This window comes from Neolamprologus brichardi, chromosome 4 (assembly GCF_056152115.1).
Source record: "Neolamprologus brichardi isolate AB-2024 chromosome 4, ASM5615211v1, whole genome shotgun sequence".
Lineage (NCBI taxonomy): Eukaryota > Metazoa > Chordata > Actinopteri > Cichliformes > Cichlidae > Neolamprologus > Neolamprologus brichardi.
The window spans coordinates 22,519,853-22,547,448 of NC_142107.1; the positions used below are offsets into that span (position 1 = coordinate 22,519,853).

Below are 27,596 nucleotides of genomic sequence, written 5' to 3' on the forward strand. Positions count from 1 at the left end.
AAATACTTATGGACCTAACTGTGTATTTCCTTCCTAACCACAGCATAAAAGCACTTAATGAGGACTCGGGAAACGAGAACCAAGAGAACGACTTTAAAGCCACGACAGATGTCGAGACGTGTTTGCTGAGCTCCAACTACAGCATCCTGACGACAGGCCGTAAAGAGCTCATTTCAGATACCATGTGCTCGGTGTTATCACATGCAGATCATAAAAGAGAGAACCATCAGTGATAAATATTACTTCATTACCAAGATTGTCATTTTTAAATTTAATTTTGTAAACTGAGCCGATCCAGTGTGACTCCTGCCTTTATTAAGGCCTTCTATGACTGAGCTCAAATTAAGTAAAACAGCAGCAGACAGCACTAACAGAAACTTAATGTCTCATAATCTTTATTTTTAAATAAACAACTTCATAAGAAGCTGATTTTATCACAGCAGCATAACCGTCAGCGGGTTTATCAGTCTGTCAGCAAAGGTTCAAAACACATCAAGAGGTTATGGTGTGAAATGGAAAACACATTTTGTAAGCATGTCTGATGGGATGCTTTACCACCTTTCCTTTCGTAATATGTGGTCCAGTGTATCCTCTTTGAAAGCACTGGAGAACTGTTCCCGCTCATATTATTGCTCCCACGCACTTTCAGGTCACTTCACTCAGCTACAAACATTCCTGTGGAAAATTGACTTTTTGACTTCAGCTTATTTGTATCATAAGATTTTGCAGAACTAATTTGTTCTTTTTTTTGTTCAGACAAATGTAAAAGTTGATTCTTAATCCCAATAAAAACACTTCAAAGTAATACAAAAAAATGCAACGATGCACCGTCACGAAGCTGAAAACAACCATTTGTTCAGGGGACTTTTTGGAAGTTGATGATTTCTATTTCCTAAGACTTCGATTCCCCTTTACCAGCAACGTCACGACTCCTCGCTCTTAATTTATTCAGCTGGGACTCTGCGACATCAGCTCGCTCCTCCGCCTCCTCCAGTTCATGTTGCGCTTTCCGAAACTTAGCCAAATGGATGCTGCTTTGTTCCTCCTGTGTTTCAGAGAGCCACAGTAAAGACGAGTTTTGTCTACATAACACGCCTGCATTTCTCACAGTGTTTAAGGATTTTCTCTCACCGCCTCCTCGCACTGCCGCTTATATGCTTTCACTTTGAGCTGCAGCTTGTTGACCAGATCCTGCAGCCTCGCCGAGTTCTTCTTCTCCTCCTCGCCCTGAAATCAAACAGAAGTGCTTCTCTCACATCTCTTTGAACATTTTCTCTCCTTCCCTGAGCAGCTTGTGAAATTTGCTTTGTTACGTAACAGACTTGTTACCTGATAAGTGAGCTCTTTAATCCTCCTTTCATATTTCCTCACACCTTTCGCGGCCTCTCCACTGCGTTTCTGTTCTGCCTCCAACTCATTTTCCAGCTCACGGACCTTAATAGAAATATATTTAGTTTAGATTTGTGCCTTAATTTCTCGGCACGTGTCCTTGCTTTCTGTCAGATCGTACTTTGGCTTCCAGCTTCTGAATCTCCTTCTTCCCTCCTTTAAGTGCCACCTGCTCGGCCTCATCCAGACGCTGCTGCAGGTCTTTCACCGTGGCCTCCAGGTTCTTTTTCATCCTCTCCAAGTGAGCGCTGGTGTCCTGCTCCTTCTTCAGCTCCTCCGCCATCATGGCAGCCTGCATGCAAATGTGAACTGTGAAATTTTAATCCAGCCTCAAAGTCCAGCAGCCCTCATTCAAATGACAGCGCAGTTAATTGATTTGAGGAGGAGACTGACATCCGTGATGGCTTTCTTGGCCTTCTCGTCTGCGCTCCTCGCCTCCTGCGCGGTCTCCTCCGTCTCCGACTGCAGCTGAGCCAAATCAGCTTCCACTTTCCTCTTAGAGTTCACGAGACTGGTGTTCTGGTCATTAAACAACATTGAAATATGACATTGAAAGAAGTCTTTGGGTCCCTTACATTAGTGAAAGTGTCAAAATTAAAGACAGAAACGAAGAGAAAAGTAGCTGAAAATCGGAACTTTAACGCATCATCTGTAAAACACGGAGGAGGGAGTTCGATCCATAATTTCCTGAATCAAACTGCCGATGTTTCGTGTGACACAGCGCTGATATAAAACCAGATTTTATTGGGCAGTTGGTTTAAATAAAGCTTATTTTCAACTATTTTATTCACATAAAGACTGAAAATAAAAGTTATTTTTACTATTGATTAAGTCCAGTTCTCTAAAAATCCCACAAATCATCTAGACTTAAGATTTCATAAATAAAGAGCCATATATTTTGTCATTATCTTCTCAGGTGTGAAAACCAAACACACAATATTCAGAAGCTGCGCATACACTAACAAATGGACTCACCTGAGAGTGCAGCAGCTGAACGCGCTCGCTGACCTCCATCAGCTCCTGCTCGGCGAGCTTTCGACTCCTGTCACACTGCTCCAGCGACGCCCTCAGCTCCTCGTTCTCCGCCATCATAAGATTGTTGCGGCGCTCTATGATAGCTAGCTCCTCTTTTAGGTCCTCCTGACGTTGGAGGGCTTCATCCAGATGGACCTGGGCGTCCTGAGGATGGAGGCAGTAGTTCTGGGATTTTAAACATCATCCCGGAATTTTTAACCAGAACAGAAAAAGTTCCCACGCACCTTCAGCTGAGTCTGCAGATTTCTCAGTTGCTTGGTTGCCTCGGCTGCCTGCCTGTTGGCGTGACCCAGCTGTATCTCCATCTCGTTTAGATCCCCTTCCATCTTTTTCTTCATCCGGACAGCGTCGTTCCTGCTGCGCGTCTCTGCATCCAGCGTGATCTGCAGACAGTCCACCGTTCTCTGGTAATTCCTTTTTAGCTGGTCGATTTCTTCGTCCTTCTCTGCCACCTTCCTCTCCACCTCTGACTTGATCTGGTTCAGCTCCAGCTCAAGTTGCAGGATTTTGGCCTCCTCTTGTTCCAAGGAAGACTTCAGAGAGAGAAAACAGCAATTAGTATTGTTATTTTATAAAATGTTAAAGTTTTGGGGCGAAAAAATACCTCCGCTTCCTCGAGAGCTGCCTGGGTGTCTCTCTTCTCTTGTTCAGCGTGCTTCGTGGCTTTTTCCAGCTCACGGAGCATTTTGGTGGACTGTCCAACTTGCTCGGTGATATCTGTGATTTCCTCTAAAAGACACATCAACACACTTTATGTAAAACATTGACTGCAGCCTCTCAGAATCCAAACAGCAGTCTATTTCCTGCAGAAGCCTTACGTTGAAGATTTTTATTGTCTCTTTTCATGCTCTCAAGGTGATCCAAGACTTCTTCGTATGAATTTTTCAGCTTGAAGAGTTCTGTGTTCAGCGCTCTGGACTCTCTCTGGGAGACTTCCAGATCTGATTGACTCTCCTCATACTTCTGTTTCCATTCAGCCAAAACCTGGCAGGAAGCAGCACATGTGATCAGTGTAGCCTTATGATGATACAAATGAGGACATGCTTCAAAACAGAAAGACCCACCTTGTCGAAATTCTTCTGTTTCTTGTCTAAGGTGGCATTCGCTGCGTTTGACCTTTCTAACTCAACCATGAGATCCTCGAACTCTGCCTGCAGCCTCTGCTTGGTCTTCTCCAGCGATGCACACTTGACATTTGCCGCCTCTGTCATCTCCTCGGACTCCTGCAGCCGCTGGACCAGCTTCTTCCTTTGAACCGAACATAAACTGCGTTAAAGCAGAAGAAGCCCATCAGCGCTGACCCGAGATACGCACTGTGAGGTTTTTTACTTCGCCTCCTCGAGCTCCTCGGTGCGCTGGATGGCGTCTGTCTCGTATTTATGTCTCCACTGAGCCACGTCGCTGTTCACCTTGGACAGGCAGCGCTGCAGCTCAGCTTTGGCCTCTTGCTCCTCCTCGTACTGCTCTCTTAAGAGCTCGCAGTCGTGACGAGATGACTGCAAACTGTGAGCCAAGGTGTTTTTTGCCTAAAGAAATTTAAAAACAAACACAAAAAAACTGCTTCATGCCTTTTAAAACTGCTTCACCGAGATGCAGTGACACTTTTTTTGCCCTCTGGGAACAAAAGGAACAAGCTGTGACTACAGCTGTGAATCACACTGAGTCATGACTGCAGGCAATGTTTACATTTAATATTCATGCAGCAACATTTGAATTCCTTTGAAGTCTGATTTTGGTCTCCCGACTCTAGCTGCTGTTCACCAGCTAATCTCTAACATGGCTCTATTCTTCATCCTGAGCAGGTGCGGTACAGATGCTCCTGAAAGGAGCTGTGAGAAACAGCAAAACAGAAACAACAAAACGAGGAGCGGAAACTGGCTGTGAAGCTTTATCAAGCTGACTTCAGATTCTGTTTTTTCTCAGATCCAATTATGAAGTCACTCACAAAGACCTCACAAAGTTGGCGACACAATAATGTGACAGAACAGCTGCTAGATTTTACTCTAAACCAGTGCTTCTCAAAGTGTGTGGTAGTTCTGACAGGTGGGGTGCAAATATGCGCATCCGCTGAAAAGCTGCAGGCGCGTGTATAAGTCGACAGCTGCAATAAAGAAGTGTACTGAAAAGTGTGAACATGTGGTCGGGTCTGTCGTGGATCGATTACAGCGGTGCCGAAACCCAAGATTGGGGCACGAGAGGCTGAACCACATGTTTGCACTCTTCAGTACACTTCTTTTCAGCTACAGCCTACACACATCAACAACAACAGCAGGACCTAGTTCATTCTGTTTTAGGCCAGCAAGGCAAGACTGCAGATGCTGCTCAGGTGTGTCCGCCTCCCCTGCAGCCACGCCCCCAGACCACGCCCCGCCACAGCTCTCTCACTGCAGCCAATAAGGCTGCGTTCACACTGCAGGTCTTAATGCTCAATTCCGATTTTTTGATCAAATCCGATTTTTTTGTCTGCTCGTTCACGCTACAAATAAAATGCGACAGCAAACGCGCTCTAGTGTGAACGCTCAAAGCGGCCGCATGCGCAAAAGAAGACGTCACACACAACGCGCTCTGTTTAGACCCAGAGCAAACAGTATTGTTTGACTGATGGCCCTTAATATAAAGACTTCAGACTTCACGTTTCCCAATTTTTGCTTTAAGTTATTTTGTTATTTACGTAATAATGTAAATAACCTAATAATGATCCTTATTGCTGTTTTAGAGGAGCGGTGCTTCAAAGGATAGTTGCAGATTTCTGTCAGAATCTGCAGATTATACAGTACAAATAAAATGTTCACGTTTCTCCAACGTTGTCTTCCCAACAGTTTCACTGACATCTACACTGGATGACCAGGAAGCGTTCACGATGTCTTCTCCGGCGCTGATAATTGGCGTCTGTCTCGTGTCAGTGACGTAAAAGACGGATTTAATGCGACTTGACCATCAAACAGCAGTCGCTTTCTAAAACATCGGATATGTATCGGATTCAGTACCACATACGAAAGTGACCCAGATCGGATTTGAAAATATCGGATTTGTGCCGTTCACACTGTCACACCATGATCGGATATGGGTCGCATAGGGTCAAAAAAGTCGGATTTGATGCGCTTTCGCCTGCAGTGTGAACTTAGCCTTAAACTCTCACTAAATTATATATTTTTCATCTCTGTTCACAAGTTTCTGAATTTTCTTTTTTTTTTTATAAGACTAAGACTGAACTGTATTTTTCCATGTTTGGCAATGTTCACATTCTCTTTAAATTGTTGCTTTTTTGAAGAAGTGGCGCAGACTAATGAAGCAGTCTAGTGACAAAAGTTACAAATAGTTGTTTGAAATGAAAGTTGTTTGTTTATAACAACAATTACTGAAGGATTCATTGAGTTTCTAAATAAAGTCACAGCTCAGCTTTTCTGTCATTGCTTTGTTTAGATGGGGCGTGAAAATATTTCTTCCTGCCACGAGGAGTCGCCCCCTGCTGGTCATTAAAAATCCTTCAGATCAATCATGGCTATTTCTTATAATTCAGAATATACTGCCCCCTTTGGGCTAAATGTAAAAATGCACCTTTTTTACACATTCAGAATATATTAATAAACTTATTTGTTTTTTTCTTGTGGCTTTTACATGTTTGACAAATATGTTAATCACAGCTTTACAGCTTTTTGTATTGTACACAGAGAAGACAGTGATTAATGTCTGATAAATTACTGACCTGTCTTGGAAAGAGTCAGTCGAGGTATTGCAGTCATGGACTGCAAAATTAGTCTGCATGCATCAAACTTAGTATCAGAGGCACGTTTATTTACGGTCACATGGTTTGGCTCCACTGAACTAAAAGATTCCTAAAAATCTTTGATATCTGTGGCCAAAACATCCAGTTCAGTCAGTCATTGTTTCCTAATGCAGATAGATATGAAAAAAAAGCTAATAAACTGCTAAATCCTCATAGCTGATGGTTTTGAGATTGAATTTCTCATATCCGTTCACAAGAGATTAGTAAGAACTCTAAATCATTGCTGTGACTAGATGTCAATCTTTGTTGTGCCTTTCAGACCTTGATTTCTTCATCCAAAAGTCTCTTCATCTCCTCAATTTTGTGACCGGCTGCAGTCTTCCCTCTGTTCACCTGGAACAGAATGGACTCTTTTTCTTCCAGCAGACGGGTAAGTTCACCTGTCCAGGTCAAAAAGAATAAAAACTCATGTATCTGAGCATCTAAAATGTTCTTTTTATCCTTTTTTAATTAAAAACCTACCATTTTCTGTCTGCAGTCGAGCACTCAGGGTAGTGTAATCACTCAGAGACCTCTGGGCTTCATCTGCTTTGGTCTTGTATTCATTCATTTGATCTTCAAGGCTCCTGCACTGTTTCTCCACGTTAGCCTGAAACATAGAGCTCTGGTTATAATAGAAGATTTTAGAGAAAAGTCCCCTCTGCAGACAGATGTTCACCTTGCTTTTCAGAACAGTCTCCATACTCCTTGCCATGTCATCGATTTCCATCTTCATCTCGCTCTTTTCTTTCTCCAGTTTCTGCTTGACCCTTTGAAGGTTTTCTATCTGATCGCCGAGCTCCACAACGCCGTCCGCCTGCTTCTTGCGTAGAGCAACAGCGATGGATTCATGCTGCAGGGTGGACTCTTCCAGTTCGTGGCGCAGTCTCTGAATCTCAGCCTCGCGCTTCTTGTTGAGCTCGGCCTGAGCGGCGGAGGCTCCTCCGGCCTCTTCCAGCCTCTCGGTGATCTCCTCCAGCTCTCTGGACAGGTCGGACCTCTGCTTCTCCACTTTGGCCCGAGCTGCACGCTCAGCTTCGATTTCCTCTTCCAGTTCTTCGGTGCGAGCCTACAATTTGAACACATGAAACTGGTATCATAACGCTGAACATCAAGCGCTCGATACTTTGAGACTGCTACAATTACATAAACACCTGAAGCTCTTTAATCTTCTTTTGAAGCTGAGTGCTAAGAGCTTGTTCGTCGTCAATTTTGCTCTGCAGGCTGCTGATTTCAAAGTCCTTCCTGAGAAGAGAATGATTTCAGGTTCAGATAATATTTAACTCCATTTATAAGATCAAAGTTTCACTGTATATAAAAGATGGAGCCATCATTCCCAGGTTGTTTTTTCAGTGTGGGATGGTGCTGAATATTAATGTAATTTAATGAAAATTTAAAGAGTATTGCTATTAGTTTTTTTATTATTTTATCAGTATTTAAACCATGTTGTGTTGCCATAAAGTCCTGTTGTTTCCACCTGTGTGTGTTTTCCTTCACTTTGTGCATCTGTGACGATTCTGTGATCTTGTCGATTGTCTGGATTTTTGTCCTTTTGAACTCTTCCTGCTTGCATTGAAAAGCACTTTTTGTTCATTACTACATCTGCTGCTTTGCTACCTGCTGTGTGGGCTCAATACAACAAGGTGGTGTGATTATCTGACATTTCAAACAGGAAACAGGGAAAGTTGGATGTGGATTCACTCCGTGGTTTAGGAGGTAAAACAGCTTTAGATAAAAAGGAATAAAAAGCTTTTGTGTGGACCAGAGATGGGCAGTAACGCGTTACTGTAATCCGATTACTTTTTTCAAGTAACGAGTAAAGTAAGGGATTACTATTGCAAAAACGGTAATTAGATTACTGTTACTTTCCCGTAGGAACGCTGCGTTACTGCGTTACTAAAAACGTGATTTTTTTGCGAGAATGTCTCATGACAGTGACGTAAGCGAGTGCGACGTTCGTGACAACAGCTGTGTGCAGATCAACAATGGATCATATATCGAGTGCAGAGAGAGTATGAGCGTGCAGCGTTTAAAGCGTGGAAGTACTGACCTTACTTTGAGTTTGATTCCATAAAAAGTGACAAAAACATTAGTGTCCGTTGTGCGTGGGAAGAAAACTTCTTTTTACAGCGAAAAACTCCTAAACTTCCAAGCAAGCACCGAGTAGCTACGACGTAATGGGAAACTCACAGAGAAACTCGCGGATTCTTCCACTGACTGCTGCACACCTGCACCAGGGTAAACCTCCGCCTACCCCACTCCTGCTTTACAGGTGAAAATAGAGCAACAGGACCGCTAGTCTTTGACTTTATTTATTTTCTGCTGTGTTTTACTTGCATCTATTTGAAAGACTGAGTGTAAACACAAAAAAATATTTTATTTTATGTGCTGGAATGTGCAGAAAATAAGTTTAAATGTTAAACTAATTTCTTCCAGTCAGAGAATGTTGCATTTAATTAAATTTTTGCTTGATGCATAAAGTTAAAAGATTAAAACTAATAAAACAAGTTTTAAAAAGAGACTTTTCCATTTGATTACATTTTGTATGATGATTATGTAGAAAAAGTAGAATTGGGCTGAAAGATCTATCACTTTATCACCTATTCAGGTTGTAAATTGTGTTTTAAAAAAGTAACTAAGTAACTAAGTGATTAATTACTTATGAAAATAAGTAATCAGTAAAGTAACGGGATTACTTTTTTGGGGAAGTAATCAGTAATTAGTTACTGATTACTTTTTTCAAATAATTTGACCAACACTGGTCTGGACGCACACTGCTGAACAGAATGTTCTTGAGTTTAGGAGGTAAAAGCTTGGATTCATTGCTTGGAGAAATCTTTTTTTTCAGTAATCTATTTATTAACTCACTTCTTCAGTTGTTCCTCCGCCTGCAGCTTTTCATTCTCCAGGTCCATGATGGTTTCCTGGGACAGCTTCAGATCTCCCTCCAGTTTCCTTCTCGATCTCTCCAAGTCGGCACGCAACTTCTTCTCCTGCTCCACCAGCCCCTCCAACTGCAGGATGTTTACATCAATCACTAAGTCTGCGGCTAACATTACACGTTTAGGTGCTGGCTTCAGCTTAAGAAGCACTGAGCCTTTTATACTTACATCATCAATTTGTTGCTCCAGCTTAGTCTTTGTCTTTATTAGAGAACTGACTCTGTCCTCCTCTGCCTGGAGGTCGTCTAAAGTCTGCTGGTGCACCTCCTGCAAAGCTTTCGTCTCCTTTGAGGACTTCAACAAGTTTTCCTCAAGAGTCGTTAACTCCTCGATCAAATTCTTAACCTGAGGAGAGAACTTTGTTAAAAACAAAAGCTTTAAAAGTTCAGACAACAAAATCATCAGAGGCACCTTATTTTCAGTGGCATATTTCTCCTTCTCCACTTTGGCGATGGTAAGTTCCAGGTCGTCTATGTCCCGTTTGAGCTCAGAACATTCGTCCTCCAGTTTCCTCTTCTGGGCGGTGATTTCAGCGTTGATCTCCTCCTCTTCCTCCAGCCTCTCGGAGAATTCTTTGGCTTTGGCTTCCAGGTGGATCTTGCTCTTTATCAAGCCTTCGCATCTTTCCTCAGCATCGCACAGGTTCTCCCTCTCCTGAGGAACCGGGACACAATGACTGTTATAGTGCAGTAAATTTTTAATTTAACCTCGGTTGATAGTTATTCTTTTTCTAAAGTTTGGACACATATTTATATTTCATATTTTTGCACAGGGATCTGTTTGGAATCTTCCATTTTCCTTTAAGGATAGCTGAGCTGCCTGCTGACGGTGCAGAAGCCAACCATTTCCCTTTCTCTGTGATGGTATAAAGACAACTTTTAATGAATACTACAAGCTATTTCCTTTGTCTGTCTTCGTGTCGGCGGAGCTGAAGCAGACGTTAGAGGAAGTGTTCAGACGTATGTTCAGGAAGTGATCAGGATGCATTCAAAATCAGTCGCAGTGATCTGGATGAGCTCTGAGTCAGATCCAAACTGTGTGTTGATTCAAATCAACGACGAATTCCCTCAGAAAGTTATATGGAAGCAGCTGGCAGTCAATAATCAGGCCACAGAAATGTTCCAGTGATGTGTTTGTGCAATCCCTCCACATTTGGTTTCTTCAAAGTGCTCAGATTAACATCCTGTCAGGTCATTTTCTTCTTATTTAACACTTCCTTAATAAACTGAAGATTATTTCTGGAGTTTGTCAATCAGGAGCAGGATTGACAAACTGGTGCGGAGGTCTAGCTCCGTGCTGGGATGTCCCCTGGAGTCTGTGGAGGTGGTTGGTGAGGGGAGGATGTTAGTAAAGCTGACATCCATCATGAACAACCCACATCAGCCACTGCATGAGTATGTGAGTGGGCTGAGACTGAAACACCCTGGCTGCAGGAAGGAGCGCTTTCGCAGATCATTCATCCCAACAGCAGTTAGACTCTATAACTCCTCAATCACGATGTCATAAGTCACTGGACACTGTGAACATCCACGGTCACCACTTCATGCATAATGGACCTTCCAAGCTATATAGTTTATGTCTTCCATATTTCCAACTATATCCATAATCACATACTGTGTATGCTACCATTGTATATAGTGTATTATCTTACTTTTTCTTCATTGATTGTACTTATTTGTATTTTTATATTTCCTTCTGATATCTGTACCTGAGCTGAGGTGACGCAAAAATTTCCCCGTTCTGGGATCAATAAAGTCTTATCTTTTTCTCGTTTTTCTCTTTAGTGGTTTCTTAACAGCATGGAGGAAACATTCACGCTTCCTTCAACAGCTGCTCGAACTCTAGGAAGCGCTGACATGAGCTCTAATTTCAGAGGATGGTGATTCTAATGGCGTTATTCTGCACAGCAGAGAGATCTTGCTCTTCGTTTCCTCGAGCATCACAGCCTGCGTAGGTGAACTCACAGTACTTAAATAAATCATGTACTGACTGACCTTCATGTCTGAATAAAAGATAGACCAGCATTTTCTTTACATCACTTGTTCTTGCATTAATAGATTATCACAGTAGCAGTGGGCTGTTTCTGTGCACCAACACCAGAAACCTTTGACTCAAATCTTTATATGTTGTAACACTGTTATAAGCATTATTTGCTTTAAGTTTAACATCATGGTCGGTCTGCTTTCTTCTTCTTTTAAGTTTGTTTTCCTCCAGTTTCCCTGCAGTGATCAATTATACTAGTTCTTATCTTACCTCATTATTGATCATCTTTTAATTTAATCTGATCTTCAAATCAGGCAGAACAAAATCAATACAAACAGACCACTTTGTCCCACTCAGGGCTGAGTGTTTACATACTGCTTGTATTTGAAGGTAAAGGTCATTCTTCTCCTGCACGAGCATGACCATCTTCTCTTCCAGCTCCTTCCTCCTGGCCTCCGACTTTGCCAACTCCTCTCTGAGTCGAGCAAACTCCTCCTTCATGGTCTGCATCTCCTTTTCAGCCTCGGCACTTCGTAACAGAGGCTTTATCTTGAAGAAGAGCTTCATCCAAGGCCAGTTCTTCACATTCATGAACGAGCGAATGTTGTACTGGATGATGTAAACGGCCTCTCTGCAGAGTGAAAAAGCAAAACGATGAAGAATTTGTTACAGATGTGAAGGTGATGAGAAAATCTGATCTTTTTAAGGTTTATCTAATGTCCTGATTCGTGATTTGAGATGAGACAAACGACTGTTCAAAATCCTGCTCCTCACATACAAGGTCTTAAATAATCAGGCCCCATCTTATCTTAATGACCTTGTAGTACCATATCACCCTATTAGAGCACTTCGCTCTCGCTCTGCAGGCCTACTTGTTGTTCCTAGAGTATTTAAAAGTAGAATGGGAGGGAGAGCCTTCAGTTTTCAGGCCCCTCTTCTGTGGAACCAGCTTCCAGTTTGGATTCGGGAGACAGACACTATCTCTACTTTTAAGATTAGGCTTAAAACTTTCCTTTTTGCTAAAGCATATAGTTAGGGCTGGACCAGGTGACCCTGAATCCTCCCTTAGTTATGCTGCAATAGATGTAGGCTGCCGGGGGATTCCCATGATGCATTGAGTTTTTCCTTTCCTGTGTTAATAGACTTCTCTGCATTGAATCACATCTGTTATTAACCTCTGTCTCTCTTCCACAGCATGTCTTTTATCCTGTCTTCCTTCTCTCACCCCAACCAATCACAGCAGATGGCCCCGCCCCTCCCTGAGCCTGGTTCTGCCGGAGGTTTCTTCCTGTTAAAAGGGAGTTTTTCCTTCCCACTGTCGCCAAAGTGCTTGCTCATAGGGGGTCATATGATTGTTGGGTTTTTCTCTGTATCTATGAAGCGCCTTGAGGCGACTTTTGTTGTGATTTGGCGCTATATAAATAAAATTGAATTGAATTGAATTGAATCGACTGGAGGTCCATTGTGCGTCAGAACAATGATTTTATTTACACACATGTGTGGTGGAGATGAGCTCTGCAAAACATCAGCCTCGATCTCCCCAGAACAATAAACGAGCAGTCGTATTTATAACATCAGGGTATCAGGAAATATAACGCCCCTTGTGCGTCCAAGCAGATAGATAAAATGCATCAGTTCCAGTAATCCCAAACTTGGACACATTCAAAAAAGAACAGTTCCTTCCACTGTTCCTCCGCCGCCGCCAGATGCTTCCTGTTATTTCATTTACTAAAACAACTGTGCAGTTTCGAGCAAAACAAGTCTAGATACTGTGTATGTGTACAGGCAGCCTATGTGTGTCTTGACTTCAGTGCATGACCTATTCTGAGTCATCTGTTACCAGGCAAACTCCAATGCAGCAGGCTATATGTGGTGTATTATAAGCATGTATGCAATTCTTTCATAGCTCGATGAATTTCTCAATTGATTGGGCGGACGTGGCGCCTCCCGAAGCTTCAGACCATCAACTGACCGAGCTTCAACTCTTTAATTAGCACAAAAATGCAGTGTGTATAACATGATTACAGTTGCACCTGCAATGAAAGATTATTATGTAATTATGCTCACACCTGAAATACAGACTTTAATGTAACATCAACAGCTTCAATAAATGCTTCGATGAAATGATAATGATAAATGATAAGCAATGCAATAGTAATGATAATGGTTATGAATAGTAACAGTAAAATAATATTCTAATCTCACTAAGTTACTCCTCACTTTTTCACAAGCTACAATGTCAGAGTAGCTTCAAAAATGAAGGGAAGCAGAGTAAAAATGAGAAATTATCTTGGCATTTTTAATGTGGGACAAAGACCACGACTGCAATTACAATCATAATTAATGACAGTTTAGAAGAAATAGTCTCCTTTGTTACCATAAAGGACGCAGTTATGAAATTGCCTGTGTTCAATCCCATCTAACTTTCTCCGTCTTTCATTCGCCTAATTTTCCATCCACTAAAATGGTAAATTTGTATAGCGCCTGCATTTGTATAGCGCTTTACTCAGTCCCTAAGGACCCCAAAGCACTTTACACTACATTCAGTCATTCACCCATTCACACACTGGCAATGGCAAGCTACATTGTAGCCACAGCTGCCAGCTGCCGGACACTGGCGCCACCGGGCCCTCTGACCACCACCAGTAGGCAAACATGGGGTTAGTATCTTGCCCAAGGAGCCAGCCAGGAGGCAGCCTGGGATCGAACCGCCGACCTTCTTATTAGTGGCTGACCTGCTCTGCCACCTAAGCTACAGCCACCCACCAAAAGAGAAAAAAAAGTGCCAGACCTTTTCTTCATCATCTCCTTTAACCTCAGCCTGGTGACGTAACCTCTGGCTACAGCCTGGATTCGAGTCATCAGCACAGCTAGACGCTCGTCCCGCATCTCCTCCAGAAGACCCAAAAGGCCGGCTTTGAAAAACACCTGCAAGTTGAGAAAGATTTCTCTTCAGTTTCAAATTATCCATCCATTCTCTTCTGCGTATCCTTGTCAGGATGACGTGGGGGCTGGAGCCCAGCCGGCTGTCTTAGGGCGAGAGGCGGGGTGCACCCTGGACAGGTTGCCAGTCTGTCGCAGGGCTAACACACAGAGACAGACAACCATTTGCACCTATGGGCAATTTAGAGTTTCCAATTAACCTAAACCCCACTAACTGCATGTCTTTGGGGAGGAAGCTGGATTACCCAGAGAGAACCCACGCAAACACAGATAGGCCCCGGCCTGATGGTGGAATTGAACTCAGGACCTTCTGTGAGGCATCATTGTGCTGCCTGCTAGCAATTTCAAATTATTTTACCTGACATATTATATAATATATATATTTTTAAACATACCTTTGTGTATCCAAATCTATACTGGGCGTGGTCCACGTCAATGGACGACAGCAGCTTCTCGGAGGCCTTCTTGCTGTCAATAAACTGGCCCTCGGGGATCGCGCTGGCATTCAGAATCCTGTATCTGTCACACACGTGTGGAGGTTTAGTCTAAAACTCGAGGCGGTTCTTCAAACAAATTACATGTTACCTTTGCCTGAAATCTCCATACAGAATCCTGCTGGGGAATCCCTTCCTGCAGATCCGGATACCTTCCAGCACTCCGTTGCATCGCAGCTGATGAAGGACCAGATGGTGATCCATGATTCCTACAACAGATAGAGGTAACTTTCCCCACAGGGTAACTTCAGTTCTAATGTTTTTCTTTATTTGTTGTCTATTCCTGTTTGTTTTACCTGGTATCTTGGTCTCATTTGGGATGATGCATCTGACAAAGTGTGGATGTGTTGACCTGAGGTTGGCCATTAGTTTGTTCAGGTTCTCCTGCAACACATCATGCTTTCAGTCACATGGACTGATGGTAACATGTGCTGCACCAGTGTACCAGCACATGTGATGTGACAATAAAAGTGATTTGATAACATTATAACACCCGTACCACAGAAATCACATTAACAGATGTTACCTGCTGGTTTTTGGAATCATTATTCTCAAGCTTTGACTGTAGCATTGGTACTAGATATGACAATTTTTAGATCGCATGATGGAGCGCTCAAGTGTAAGCAGTGTTGGGAAGGTTACTTTTAAAATGTATTCCATTACAGATTACAGAATACATGCCCCAAAATGTATTCTGTAACGTATTCCGTTACGTTACTCAATGAGAGTAACGTATTCTGAATACTTTGGATTACTTAATATATTATCATGCTGTTTACAACTATGTGAATGTACTATTGCTGTGATTTATTACTGTTACTGAAGGTCCGCGGCTCCGAACCGTAGTAAAGGGACCTCTGGCTAATACGGTGGGTTCTGTGTCGGGCTCGTAGCCGAAAACTAGCTTTACTTTGTTGTCTGGGTCAACTTTGCTAGCAGAGACAGAGAGAGGCGTTGAAAGGCTGCTCCAACGGAACTTATTGTTTTTGGAGGAAAACACGAACACGGTGTACAGTCGAGTCTTAATAGCTTACTTACAACTGGGCTCGTCAGGCTCTCTTCTTGGCTGCAGTGGTTATTATTATATTTACATGCTTCCAGCTCCCGTTTTTGCTCGATGACAACTCGTACTTTTCCTTTTTCTCCCTCCCTCGCTCACAGACACATAACGGGTATGGCAGTCCATTCTCCCTGCAGCACGGACTACACTGCCTATGATGCTACATTCTTTAGAGCTATACCTGTAGCATTCTGCCTATTAGCTTAGCACAACAACAACAGGCGCTCTCTCACCCAGGAAACACAGAGAGAGAGAGCGTCACCCTGTAACCATGGCAACCGTAACGCTGCCACCTAGAACAACAGAACGTAGCTGTCAAACAAAACCCAAACAGTCCTGACCCGCCACAATATGAAACAGGAAAGTACCGCCGTGTAATCCATTTATTTCAACAAAGTAACTGTATTCTAAATACCACCTTTTTAAACGGTAACTGTAACGGAATACAGTTACTCATATTTTGTATTTTAAATACGTAACGGCGGTACATGTATTCCGTTACTCCCCAACACTGAGTGTAAGACAATGTTAGCAAGCTTGGTTGGCCGGTTGCTTCCATAAACTGTGTGAGTGCAATACAGAGAATCAGATGCTCGTCAGTGAGAAACACAAAAAGTCACTGAATCTGGATCACAGAGTTCCCGGGATAGGCTCTTATAATATTAGTATAATAAGCCACACTCTCTGAATGGCACTAAGTAAGATGTTTCATCTTTATATTTTAATGTCTGATAAAAAGAAACTTTGTGTTGAGCTTATAAACTGCTGGCAGTAGGTTAATATTTATTGTACAGACACAGTTTTGTCAGTTAACTTGACACAACACAAATGTGTGAGTCACAAAGTGTCAAACTGCTTTCAGCACTCAGTTAATTTCAATATAAATAGACAGTAGCTAAGGTGACGCATTAAAGCAGATATTTCTTTCACGCAGGAGCAAAACTCTGAGGCAAGTTTCCAGATAAACATTATTACGAGGAACTGTTTTATTAATTTCTCATGTCACAATGGCTCGTCGAAAAAAAAAAAAAAAAACTATAGCTTCTTGGCTTTCTTTTTTTTTTTTCTATTCATTTTTGTACAATAATCTATTTTATGGTTCAAACGTGAGCAGTTAATTAGTCTCATTTATCTAGAGCTGTCTGGGAATTTGGGAAACTTCAGACCACTAATCTGTAGTGACAGAGAGCCCGGTGAGGTGGAGGTAAACTCTGGAAAGAAGAGGAATGAGAGGTGAAGGTGAAGATGCAGTGAAAGCACTGGAGAGTGCACAAAACAGGTAAGGAAGAGAGGAGAGGCAGGGTGGGTGGAGACGAGTGTCAGGGGTGCCTTTGTGAGAGCAGCAAGAGTGAAAAGAAAGGTTTAAAAGATGGTGGTGAGACCTGCTGTGATGAATGATTCAGAGACGGTGGCGCTGACACAAAGACAGGAGGTGGAGCTGAAGATGTTCAGATCTTGATTAGGAATGAGCAGGATGGACAGGATTAGAAGATTAGTGGATGTGTTGGAGAAGGGATGTTGATGATGGAGCTGCCAGAAGAGGAAGACCACAGAGAAGATTCATGGATGCAGTGAAGGAGGAAGATAGGGTGAGGTGGACAGAGATGATCTGCTGTGGTGACCTTTAAATGGAGCAGACGAAAAAAGATGAAATCTATTATCTGGTGAGTCTTCTTCTATGTGTCCTTAAATGTTACATTTTTATAAATTTATGCAAAACAACAAAAACAAATGATTTATTCAGGGAATGTATAGAAGACCAGACGAGCTTTCAAGCTTGTCCCTCCTCACAAATATCAACCAGTTGTATTATTTTTTTTTATCAATATTTGATGGACAAAGAAGAAACTATTACAACTACTGCTGCTCCAGTTCTTAATACAGAAAAACTGTGTCCAGTGTTGGGGAGTAATGGAATACATGTACCGCTGTTACGTATTTATAATACAAAATATGAGTAACTGTATTCTGTTACAGTTACCGTTTAAAATGTGGTATTTAGAATACAGTTACTTTGTTGAAATAAATGGATTACACGGCGGTACTTCCCTGTTTCATATTGTGGCGGGTCAGGACTGTTTGGGTTTTGTTTGACAGCTACGTTCTGTTGTTCCAGGCGGCAGCGTTACAGTTGCCATGGTTACAGGGTGACGCTCTCTCTCTGCCTGTTTCCTGGGTGAGAGAGGCCTTTTTGTTGTTGTTGTGCTAAGCTAATAGGCAGAATGCTACAGGTATAGCTCTAAAGAATGTAGCATCATAGGCAGTGTAGTCCGTGCTGCAGGGAGAATGGACTGCCATACCCGTTATGTGTCTGTGAGCGAGGGAGGGAGAAAAAGGAAAAGTACGAGCTGTCATCAAGCAAAAACGGGAGCTGGAAGCATGTAAATATAATAATAACCACTGCAGCCAAGAAGAGAGCCTGACGAGCCCAGTTGTAAGTAAGCTATTAAGACTCGACTGTACACCGTGTTCGTGTTTTCCTCCAAAAACAATAAGTTTTGTTGGAGCAGCCTTTCAACGCCTCTCTCTGTCTCTGCTAGCAAAGTTGACCCAGACAACAAAGTAAAGCTAGTTTTCGGCTACGAGCCCGACACAGAACCCACCGTATTAGCCAGAGGTCCCTTTACTACGGTTCGGAGCCGCGGACCTTCAGTAACAGTAATAAATCACAGCAATAGTACATTCATGTAGTTGTAAACAGCATGATAATATATTAAGTAATCCAAAGTATTCAGAATACATTTTGGGGCATGTATTCTGTATTCTGTAATGGAATACATTTTAAAAGTAACCTTCCCAACACTGACTGTGTCATGTAAGTTTATTTTAAAAAGCTTAAAAAGATTTACAGGTAAATAATAACGATGTCTTACCCTAAAGAGTGCAGAAACTGTCTGGAAGGACGACCCCTTTTTCTTGTAGTTTTTCTTGTTCCTATCAGCAGCAGCTAAAAACCCCCACATGAGATAAATGGTGAAATCTTAATCTAATCTCAATCTCTCATCTGTGTTTGCTGTCTAAAGAGCTGGCATACCATCAGCTGATGCATACGTGGCAAAGAGCTGGCAGAGCAGCTTGAGGGAAGCTTTCTGGTAAAGCTGCACCACGGTGTCGTTCAGCGGGTCCTTGTTTTTTTCCAGCCAGCCGCTGATGTTGTAGTCGACGGTGCCGGCGTAGTGCATGAGGGAGAAGTGGGCCTCTGTCTTTCCTTTGGATGGTTTGGGCTTCTGAAAGATGCTGTTCTTCCCCAAGTGCTGGTCGTACAGCTTGTTTTTGAAAGACCCGTCTGTGGCCTTCGGGAACATACACTCCTCTTCCAGAATGGAGAAAATGCCCATCGGCTGAGAGGCGGAAAAGGTGATTAGTGTTTCATTTCTGTCTTCTACTCTTGATTTGAATATTTAAGGTAACAAAAAAGCAAACAAACCTTCTCAATGAGCTCAATGCACGCAGCCAAGTCCATGCCAAAGTCAATAAACTCCCACTCGATCCCTTCCTTTTTGTATTCCTCCTGCTCCAGCACAAACATGTGGTGGTTGAAAAACTGTTGGAGCTTCTCGTTGGTAAAGTTGATGCACAGCTGCTCCAGGCTGTTTATCTGCGTCAAACAGAAACGTTTCACCCATCGAACAATCAGAAAGATTTTTTAAAGGGATTTGATGATTTTTTCATCTCTGCAGGAATCCCCTTCACCTCGAAAATTTCAAACCCTGCGATATCCAGGACGCCAATGAAGTGCTGTCTGGGAAGTTTGGTGTCGAGCTGCTGGTTGATCCTTGTGACCATCCAGAGGAACAGCTTCTCGTACACGGCCTTCGATAAGGCGCCCACAGCATTGTTCACCTGAAAAATCAGACATCGTTTTCACATTGTGTTGCCTTTAATAGCTCAGCTTGTACAGCGGACTGTAGGTGTGTAATAACAGGAATCGTTAGGTTGCTGGTTCAACTCCAGTTTGAAGGAGGTTTCTGTCTGTACTGATTCAAAGTAGGTTTAAAAACACTGGATGCTTACAGATGGGCTGTGGTTAGTGGGCGTTTTTAGCTGTGGAAACATCATGTACCTGCTGTGGAGTCTGGCCTTTGGTGACATATTCATTCCCAACCTTCACTCGAGGGCAACACAGAGCTTTCAGCAAATCAGCAGAGTTCAGACCCATCAGATAGGCAACTTTGTCCGCCACTGCAGGAGAGATAACACAGAGGGGAAGGTCAGCGGGAGAGTGAACCCTGCATGAAACTCGCTGTAGCCCCTTATGACCTTAGCCTGGATAAATGGTTAAGAAACAATACAGATGGATAATGCAGGTCAGCAAATGTCATATTAAAACTGATAATAATCATAAAAATATGAGGAATAAAAAACAAATGAAGCGAAATTTAAAAATAACCTATTTCAGCAAATTCACTTTTTGTGCGCTGTGTTCAGATGACTCTCGGGTGGAAACAGCAGCCTTGTTCATTTGCTCGAGATATGGCAGTGCCTCATGCTGCCAGCAGAACATTGCAAAGTAAGCAGTATTATAAGAGTGAAAGAAATAAGTGGAAGCGGATGAGATCAAAGGCCTATTCTGAACACAGGGGGCAAATTCAAGTGTCACATCACGCCTACATGAAGCTTTCAAAGCAGGAAATGCAAAGACCTCTGAAACACTTTGTCGAAACTGATGATTCACCAACTAAAACTATTTTGAACTGAGCAAAGTCATAAACAGGCCCCTCTGTGTCACATACGCATCTGTTTCCAGTGTTGGGAAGGTTACTTTTAAAATGTATTCCACTACAGAATACAGAATACAGAATACATGCCCCAAAATGTATTCTGTAACGTATTCCGTTACGTTACTCAATGAGAGTAACGTATTCTGAATACTTTGGATTACTTAATATATTATCATGCTGTTTACAACTACGTGAATGTACTATTGCTGTGATTTATTACTGTTACTGAAGGTCCGCGGCTCCGAACCGTAGTAAAGGGACCTCTGGCTAACACGTCGGGTTCTGTGTCGGGCTTGTAGCTGAAAACTAGCTTTACTTTGTTGTCTGGGTCAACTTTGCTAGCGAGAGACAGAGAGAGGCGTTGAAAGGCTGCTCCAACGGAACTTATTGTTTTTGGAGGAAAACACGAACACGGTGTACAGTCGAGTCTTAATAGCTTACTTACAACTGGGCTCGTCAGGCTCTCTTCTTGGCTGCAGTGGTTATTATTATATTTACATGCTTCCAGCTCCTGTTTTTGCTCGATGACAGCTCGTACTTTTCCTTTTTCTCCCTCCCTCGCTCACAGACACATAACGTGTATGGCAGTCCATTCTCCCTGCAGCACGGACTACACTGCCTATGATGCTACATTCTTTAGAGCTATACCTGTAGCATTCTGCCTATTAGCTTAGCACAACACAACAACAGGCGCTCTCTCACCCAGGAAACACGCAGAGCGAGAGCGGCACCCTGTAACCATGGCAACCGTAACACTGCCACCTGGAACAGAACGTAGCTGTCAAACAAAACCCAAACAGTCCTGACCCGCCACAATATGAAACAGGGAAGTACCGCCGTGTAATCCATTTATTTCAACAAAGTAACTGTATTCTAAATACCACCTTTTTAAACGGTAACTGTAACGGAATACAGTTACTCATATTTTGTATTTTAAATACGTAACGGCGGTACATGTATTCCGTTACTCCCTAACACTGCCTGTTTCAGTTTATTTAGCAGAGGTGTAACGTGGAAATCTAAGGCTACGGTCACATTGGGGGAAACAGTGGTTGGAGACTGCAGTGATGTCAAGTCAACTTGTCAAGACAGCAGTAAAATGGCAATAAGAGTCAGACTGTTATCAGTTTTGGGGATCAAGTTGGCAGCTACATGCATCAGACAGTCCATGTGCGTTTCATTATTTGATGGAGCAGCCGAGTTGTGCTCACGGGCACAGACTGACTGAATATTTAGGTCTTTGCAGTCTGCGTTTATTAATTGGATGGCGGTTAATTGCAAACCTTGAGACTGACTGCAGCCAGTTCAGTTGGACTGAGACAAGTTGCTTCATACGGGGCAGCCTAAGCTGGTTGAAGGTGGTGTAGCTAAACTTCTTGGTGACCAGTTGGTGGCTGCAGCTACTTGCAACTGGTTCCAGACAGCAAAAAACATTGCATGCAATCACTCGACAACCACCTTTTTTCTTCCTGGTTAAACAGAGATTGCTGTCCTAGTTTTGCTCAGCTGTGGGGCCCAAAAGTAAAAGCTGGAACAAAATTCACAGTGAAGCTGTAAAGTTGTCCCGCTGATTCCTGCTTTGGTTTTAAATTAGGGTGGAAGCACCACCTCAGACGTCTCACCCTCGGTGCCATCGGGCTCGGCCTGCTCCTCCCGCTGCTTCTGCTTGAACTTCATGTTCCCGTTGTGCATGACGGCACCCGTCAGCTTGTAGATGCCGACCTTTTCCTCAGTGCTAAAGCCCAGGATGTCAATGGCTCTCTGAAGAACAGACACAGACATGGGAACTGTATTTATGCATAATTATTTGCAGATATAATTTAAGTAATAAAATTTAAAACCAACAAAAATCAGGTATTTCAAGTCTTTCATCTGATGTCAAAATATATCAGTAAAAATACTGTAATTAAGTGCATGGCTTTAGCCTGTACTCCACATTTCTGTGCATATTTTGCACTTACATCTGTGGCCATCAGCTCCTCTGCATCATTGATGCTCAGCACAGTGATTTCCCCCTGGCTGATAAAAGGGTAATCATAAGGATTGCTGGTTATCAGCAGCATCTCTGAAATGAGGCACAGAAAAATAGCTCACAGCTCTGTGCAGGACCAGACGCCATGGAAACTGTGTCACAACCATTTAGAGCTCATTGATTGGTATATTCACCGATTAAATCAGGCTTCTTGTTTGACAAGATCTGATAGAAGATGTGATAGCTCCTCTCTGCAAGCAGCTGGAAAGTCACTCTGGATTTTTCCAAAAGGTCTGACAATAACCAGAAATAAAACACAAATCACAAACTTGGACAGACAGCAAAATATTAATTATTCACATAAATATTCACAGTCACATTCAGGCCTCACTCTCTGTCAGACGTTTTGCAGCTATAAAGTTTAGATTTTGATCGAAAATGTATAAGAAAACCTTCATTAATTGACCTCAGGCATAAAACAAAATATATTTTTTTTTAAAAAAAGGACTCTGGTCTGAAAAATAAAGGCAATGAGGGCGCATTAATCCTGCGTTCTTTCCGATGACCACCAGGGGGCGACTTCTCTGCTTCCAGAAAGCAGTCAGATTATATGGAAGTCTATGGGGAGGAGTCTAATGAGCTTATGATGTCAGTCACTGGTTTCAAGTCATATTTAAAACTACATGATGTTCATTTTGCTGTTATCAGGCCAAAACCTTAATGTTATTATAATGATTGATTTCAATTTTACTAGATTTTTTAGCGATGCAACGATACCAATTTTTTCAAACCGATACGATACTGATACTTGGAGCTGAGTACTTGCCGATACAGAGTGCAAAAAACGATACTTCTACCACACACACACACACACACACACACACACAAATATAATTAATTGGAAGACAGGTTTTATTATATTCCCTGTCGGTAAAAAATAAAATCTTAATAAAAATGACCACAAAAAAATTTCAAGTGAAAAATAAGCACTTCTGTTAAATTATTGCAGAGTCTCCACATTGTAATTTTACAAAATATCACTGAACTATTGGCACTGTCTCGAGCTTTCAGAATAATAAATAAACACTTCTGTTTGGAATAAAATAAATACAAATTAGGTTTGCGAATAAAATAAACTTTTAAATTATTGCAGAGTGTCCATATTGTAAACAAACAAACAAAATAATTATTATTAAATAAATAATAAATAAAATAATAATTGGTTCCCTAATGGCCAATCTAAAAAACTACAACAGAAATGACAAGCCACCCTCTGATTAATGAAATAAGTTGGTATCGGTTCATGGTATCGGTTAACTTTTACGAGTATGAGTACACACACATTTTACAGTATCGGTATCGGTGCATCCCTAAGATTTTTCATCAGTTTCCAATCAACTTAGGCTTCTAACTGAGCAATTTATACAGCTAGATTGGACAGGTGTCTACTGCAGGTAGAGTTGATTTAGAAAATGTCTCCTGTGCTTCTGATTTCGCTGTGACGTTGAGTGATTTTGGATGAGGAGGGCATTCCTATCACCTCTCCTCTGCACCGTCACACTCCTGATGAACAGCTGGGCACACTGTGTGGAAAACATAGATGTCTGTGAATAATCACCTATCATATTCTTTGGGGAGACAGTGAAAGCCAAAGCCTTAAAGCAGAGGGTACTTTCACTGTGGCTAAACCCATCTTTTGTATAAAGTCTGTCCCAGAATTCGTGACAGAAAAGCTACAGTTAATTATCATTATTATTAACTGTTAAAATGGGCACTTACAAGTTTCAATATCAGCTGATGCCAACTTCCCCTTTGTTCCGAAGTGGATGCGGATGAATTTTCCCTGGAAAAGTTTAACATGTGAGCTGGGACACTATTTCGACCATTGGACGTCTCTGGTAATCAAGCTCTAAGCTAAATAAACTACATTTAAAGGAAAAAACAAAACAAAGTTATTCTTAAAGCTCACATCACCTGATATAATCAGTTGGGGGTTTTTTGTCATTATAACAGCTGAATTTTCTTAGTATGATAGCATGATGTCAGCCTCGGCTGGTCTTAACTCACAAATCGAGACGAGTTGTCATTCCTCACAGTCTTGGCGTTCCCGAAAGCTTCCAGCAGAGGGTTAGCCTGGATGATTTGATCCTCCAGAGTCCCCTTCAGGAGAATAAAAAGACATTTCAAGTTCTTTTCATTTAAATTAAGGTAAAAGCTTTCAAATCTTTTGCTCATGTTTCATCTCTAGATAATTAGAAGATGAATTAATTGGACTGAACCTGCATTTTACTGCCCGGTTGTTCCTTCTTGCTTGACTCTCCCATTGCTGTGATTGTTGCAAAGTACTGGATTACTCGCTTTGTGTTGACTGTTTTCCCAGCACCAGATTCTCCACTGATGAAATGTGACATCAGACAAACGATGGGAATGAAATATATGCAGAACGCAAAAGTAAACAGCTAATAAAGTCATACTTACGTGATCAGGATAGACTGGTTCTCTCGATCTGAAGAGAAGAAAGAAAGTGGATGATATCAGAGTTTGAGGGGCTGATGCATGTTTGTGGGGTTTTAGGCTTTGAACTGTTGTTAGTCTTTAAATAGAGTTTCATTTCACTATAATTTTTACTATATTTTATGTCCCCTGTGCGTCTATTTAGGAAATGAATGTATGAGTGAGAGATAAAAAGTGCTTCAAGTCATGCAACATACAAATCTGTGCAAAATTCTTGAGCCAGCCAGCCTTCTTTCATTTATATCTTACTTCCAAGGAGCCAGACTTTGTTAAAGTGGTCTCGAGCAACAGTTCTCCTAGCTTTCTAAAGGTCTTTCACAGTTTGTCTTTGGAGACTGGATGCGTTTACACCCATTTTCAGTCCAGTCCTTGTACCTGACCATTTTTATAGGGTTTTCTTTTTTGTTTGTTTGTTTTGTGTGCGTCAGGTTTGCAGGTCCTGCAGGTTTTAGACATGTCCTTGATCCAACACAGCTGATTTAAATGGGTTAATTACTTCCTCAACATGTTTTCTCCAGAGGCCTGGTAATGAACTAATCGTTTAATTCAGGTGTGTTCGCTCAGGGTGAGATCTAAAACCTGCAGCACTCAGGCGATTGAGGCCTGGAGTTCCCAACCTCTGGTTTAAGGCATTGAACATTAACCAGTTAAACCAGGGGTGGGCAACTCCAGGCCTCGAGGGCCGTAGTCCTGCAGGTTTTAGATGTATCCTTGATCCAACACAGCTGATTTAAATGGCTAAATTACCTCCTCAACATGTCTTGAAGTTCTCCAGAGGCCTGGTAATGAACTCATCATTTGATTCAGGCGTGTCGATCCAGGGTAACATCTAAAACCTGCAGGACACCGACCCTCGAGGCCTGATGTTCCAAATCCCTGATTTAAAGAAATAAGGGGTGGCTCAAGACTTTAGCACAGGACTGTCGTTCCACCTGAGAAGGTCGTAAGAAACATGAGGACTTCTTCTGTTCTTCCGCATACACACCGTTTGCTTCACATGCTGAAGCTCTCCGTGGAGGACTGTGTAACACGAAGCCTGAGCTGTCAGTGATTCCTGTTTATCTATTTTATGTTTGAAGTGAAACTAAAGCTGAATCACTAAAGTCTCTATTATAAGGTGACTGCTTTCATCTGCAGTGCGTTAATTAAGTTGCTCTACTATTTAGTTATCCTGTGTGCACAAGATAAATAACTTTTTCTCACAATATAATTAACTCGTGCACTTCTGATAATTAGATTTATCCACTGTGCACGACACAGACACAGCTTACACCACCTTTCACCTCAGGACTAATATTTGTTTTTCACAATAAAACTAAAGAAATAAGTAAATACAAATTATTTTGTGCAAAATTGTAATTACACGTTGGACCTGGTAAAAGGTAAGAAAAACATGTTAACAGGACTTTTTATGTATTTCTTAAAAGCTGTATGAGTATTGCTTTTTTTGCATATATGCCTGTAATTTTGGTTATTTAATATTGATCTTTTTCATTTCATTGCATTTTGTTGTGAATTTTTTTAGGATGTTTAATTTGCATTTTGTAAATATTGGATAGTACATCAAACTTTTTAAAGTAATTATGCTTTTAATTATCTAAAACTATACACAATTTTAATTGAACTGTTAATATAACTCAAAAAATGCATACAAACATGACACTAGTCATGCCAATAACAATACTATGGGGCCAGACCTGTAAGCATGTACTGGTAAGCGTTGTCAGAGATGGAGAAGATGTGTGGGGGGGCCTCCTGGCGTTTCTTTCCTCTGTACCCGGCCACCACCTCTGGGTTGTAGACCGGCAGCCACTTGTAAGGGTTCACAGTCACACAGAAGAGCCCAGAATACGTCTGAATTAACAAGAAAAAAAACCCCAGAATACAGACTGTTGGTATTGAATTAAAGTTAAAGATATTGTGAGTCACAGTTGTCCTTACATAAATCATCCAGGCAGCGTAGCGTTCCTTGAGGTTAAAAAGCACGGCGGGTTCGTGCAGATGCGTCAGCAGGGCCATGTCCTCTATCTTGTCAAACTTGGGTGGGTTCATTGGCCGAATGTCATCCACATGCACGGTGACAACCTGAAGTACAATTTCAAAAAGATACATTGTAAAAAATGACAGAAAAAGACAGATAGAAGATGTCAGAAATAGTCAAATAATAGCTGGAATCTTTCACCTTTCCATCCTCAATCTCCACGTTGACCTTAGTGCCATCCTGGCTTCTGATTTTTCCTTCGACGTACTCCTGCTTCGGGTGAGGCACGAAAACGGCACTTTTGGCATCAAACGGCATATTCTGAGCTGCAATTCTCTCCCGCTCAGATTTACGCAGGTATGGGGCGGCCACCCCAAATACTTCCATGTCCGTGTCACTCATTTTGTTGAGCTGAGCGATAAGGATGAAAAAAGAGTTTAAAAGTGAACTGAAGATGACGAGAAATTAAAAAAATATGTTGCTTACCTGAGTCAGAATTTCCAAAGAATGCTTGAATCCCAGACGTTTTAGAGCCTTTAAATCATAAAAAATGACCGTACTGTCTGTACTGTTGTTAATTTTCCAATGGTACACCACAGACACCTGACTAGACACCCTCACCAGACTTTGACAGCTTTTATAAGAGATGGTCGGGGGTTCTGCTTCACCTATATTTGGAGATCTGGCTCTCATGCCACCTCGGATGAGCAAGTATGTCCATTTTGTACTTCAAACTGTCTATATATAGGTGTATTGTGTCACTTTTAAACTGTTTCAATTGTAATCCTTCAGACTT

The 27,596-nt window shown here is 41.9% G+C and overlaps 1 protein-coding gene across 1 annotated transcript; it reads right to left on the reverse strand.

Annotated features, from left to right (window-relative positions):
• Nucleotides 1–892: 892 nt before the first annotated feature.
• LOC102793385 (myosin heavy chain, skeletal muscle, adult-like) lies at nucleotides 893–27,269 on the reverse strand. Its single transcript, XM_087840432.1, has 38 exons — nucleotides 27,002–27,269; nucleotides 26,761–26,904; nucleotides 26,517–26,673; nucleotides 24,784–24,811; nucleotides 24,585–24,699; nucleotides 24,373–24,465; nucleotides 24,085–24,148; nucleotides 22,500–22,598; nucleotides 22,295–22,398; nucleotides 21,956–22,094; nucleotides 19,676–19,794; nucleotides 19,306–19,455; nucleotides 19,040–19,210; nucleotides 18,647–18,953; nucleotides 18,486–18,559; nucleotides 14,849–14,936; nucleotides 14,644–14,761; nucleotides 14,454–14,577; nucleotides 13,907–14,043; nucleotides 11,491–11,746; nucleotides 9,544–9,786; nucleotides 9,301–9,477; nucleotides 9,059–9,204; nucleotides 7,345–7,435; nucleotides 6,870–7,259; nucleotides 6,674–6,800; nucleotides 6,473–6,591; nucleotides 3,754–3,950; nucleotides 3,489–3,672; nucleotides 3,243–3,408; nucleotides 3,029–3,153; nucleotides 2,649–2,957; nucleotides 2,365–2,568; nucleotides 1,783–1,908; nucleotides 1,511–1,681; nucleotides 1,330–1,434; nucleotides 1,132–1,227; nucleotides 893–1,045 (listed from the first exon to the last, which is right to left on the reverse strand). Exons 1-38 carry the CDS (start codon nucleotides 27,200–27,202, stop codon nucleotides 893–895), a joined length of 5,817 nt encoding a protein of 1,938 aa, XP_087696558.1. The 5' UTR covers nucleotides 27,203–27,269.
• Between the last annotated feature and the right edge of the window lie 327 nt (nucleotides 27,270–27,596).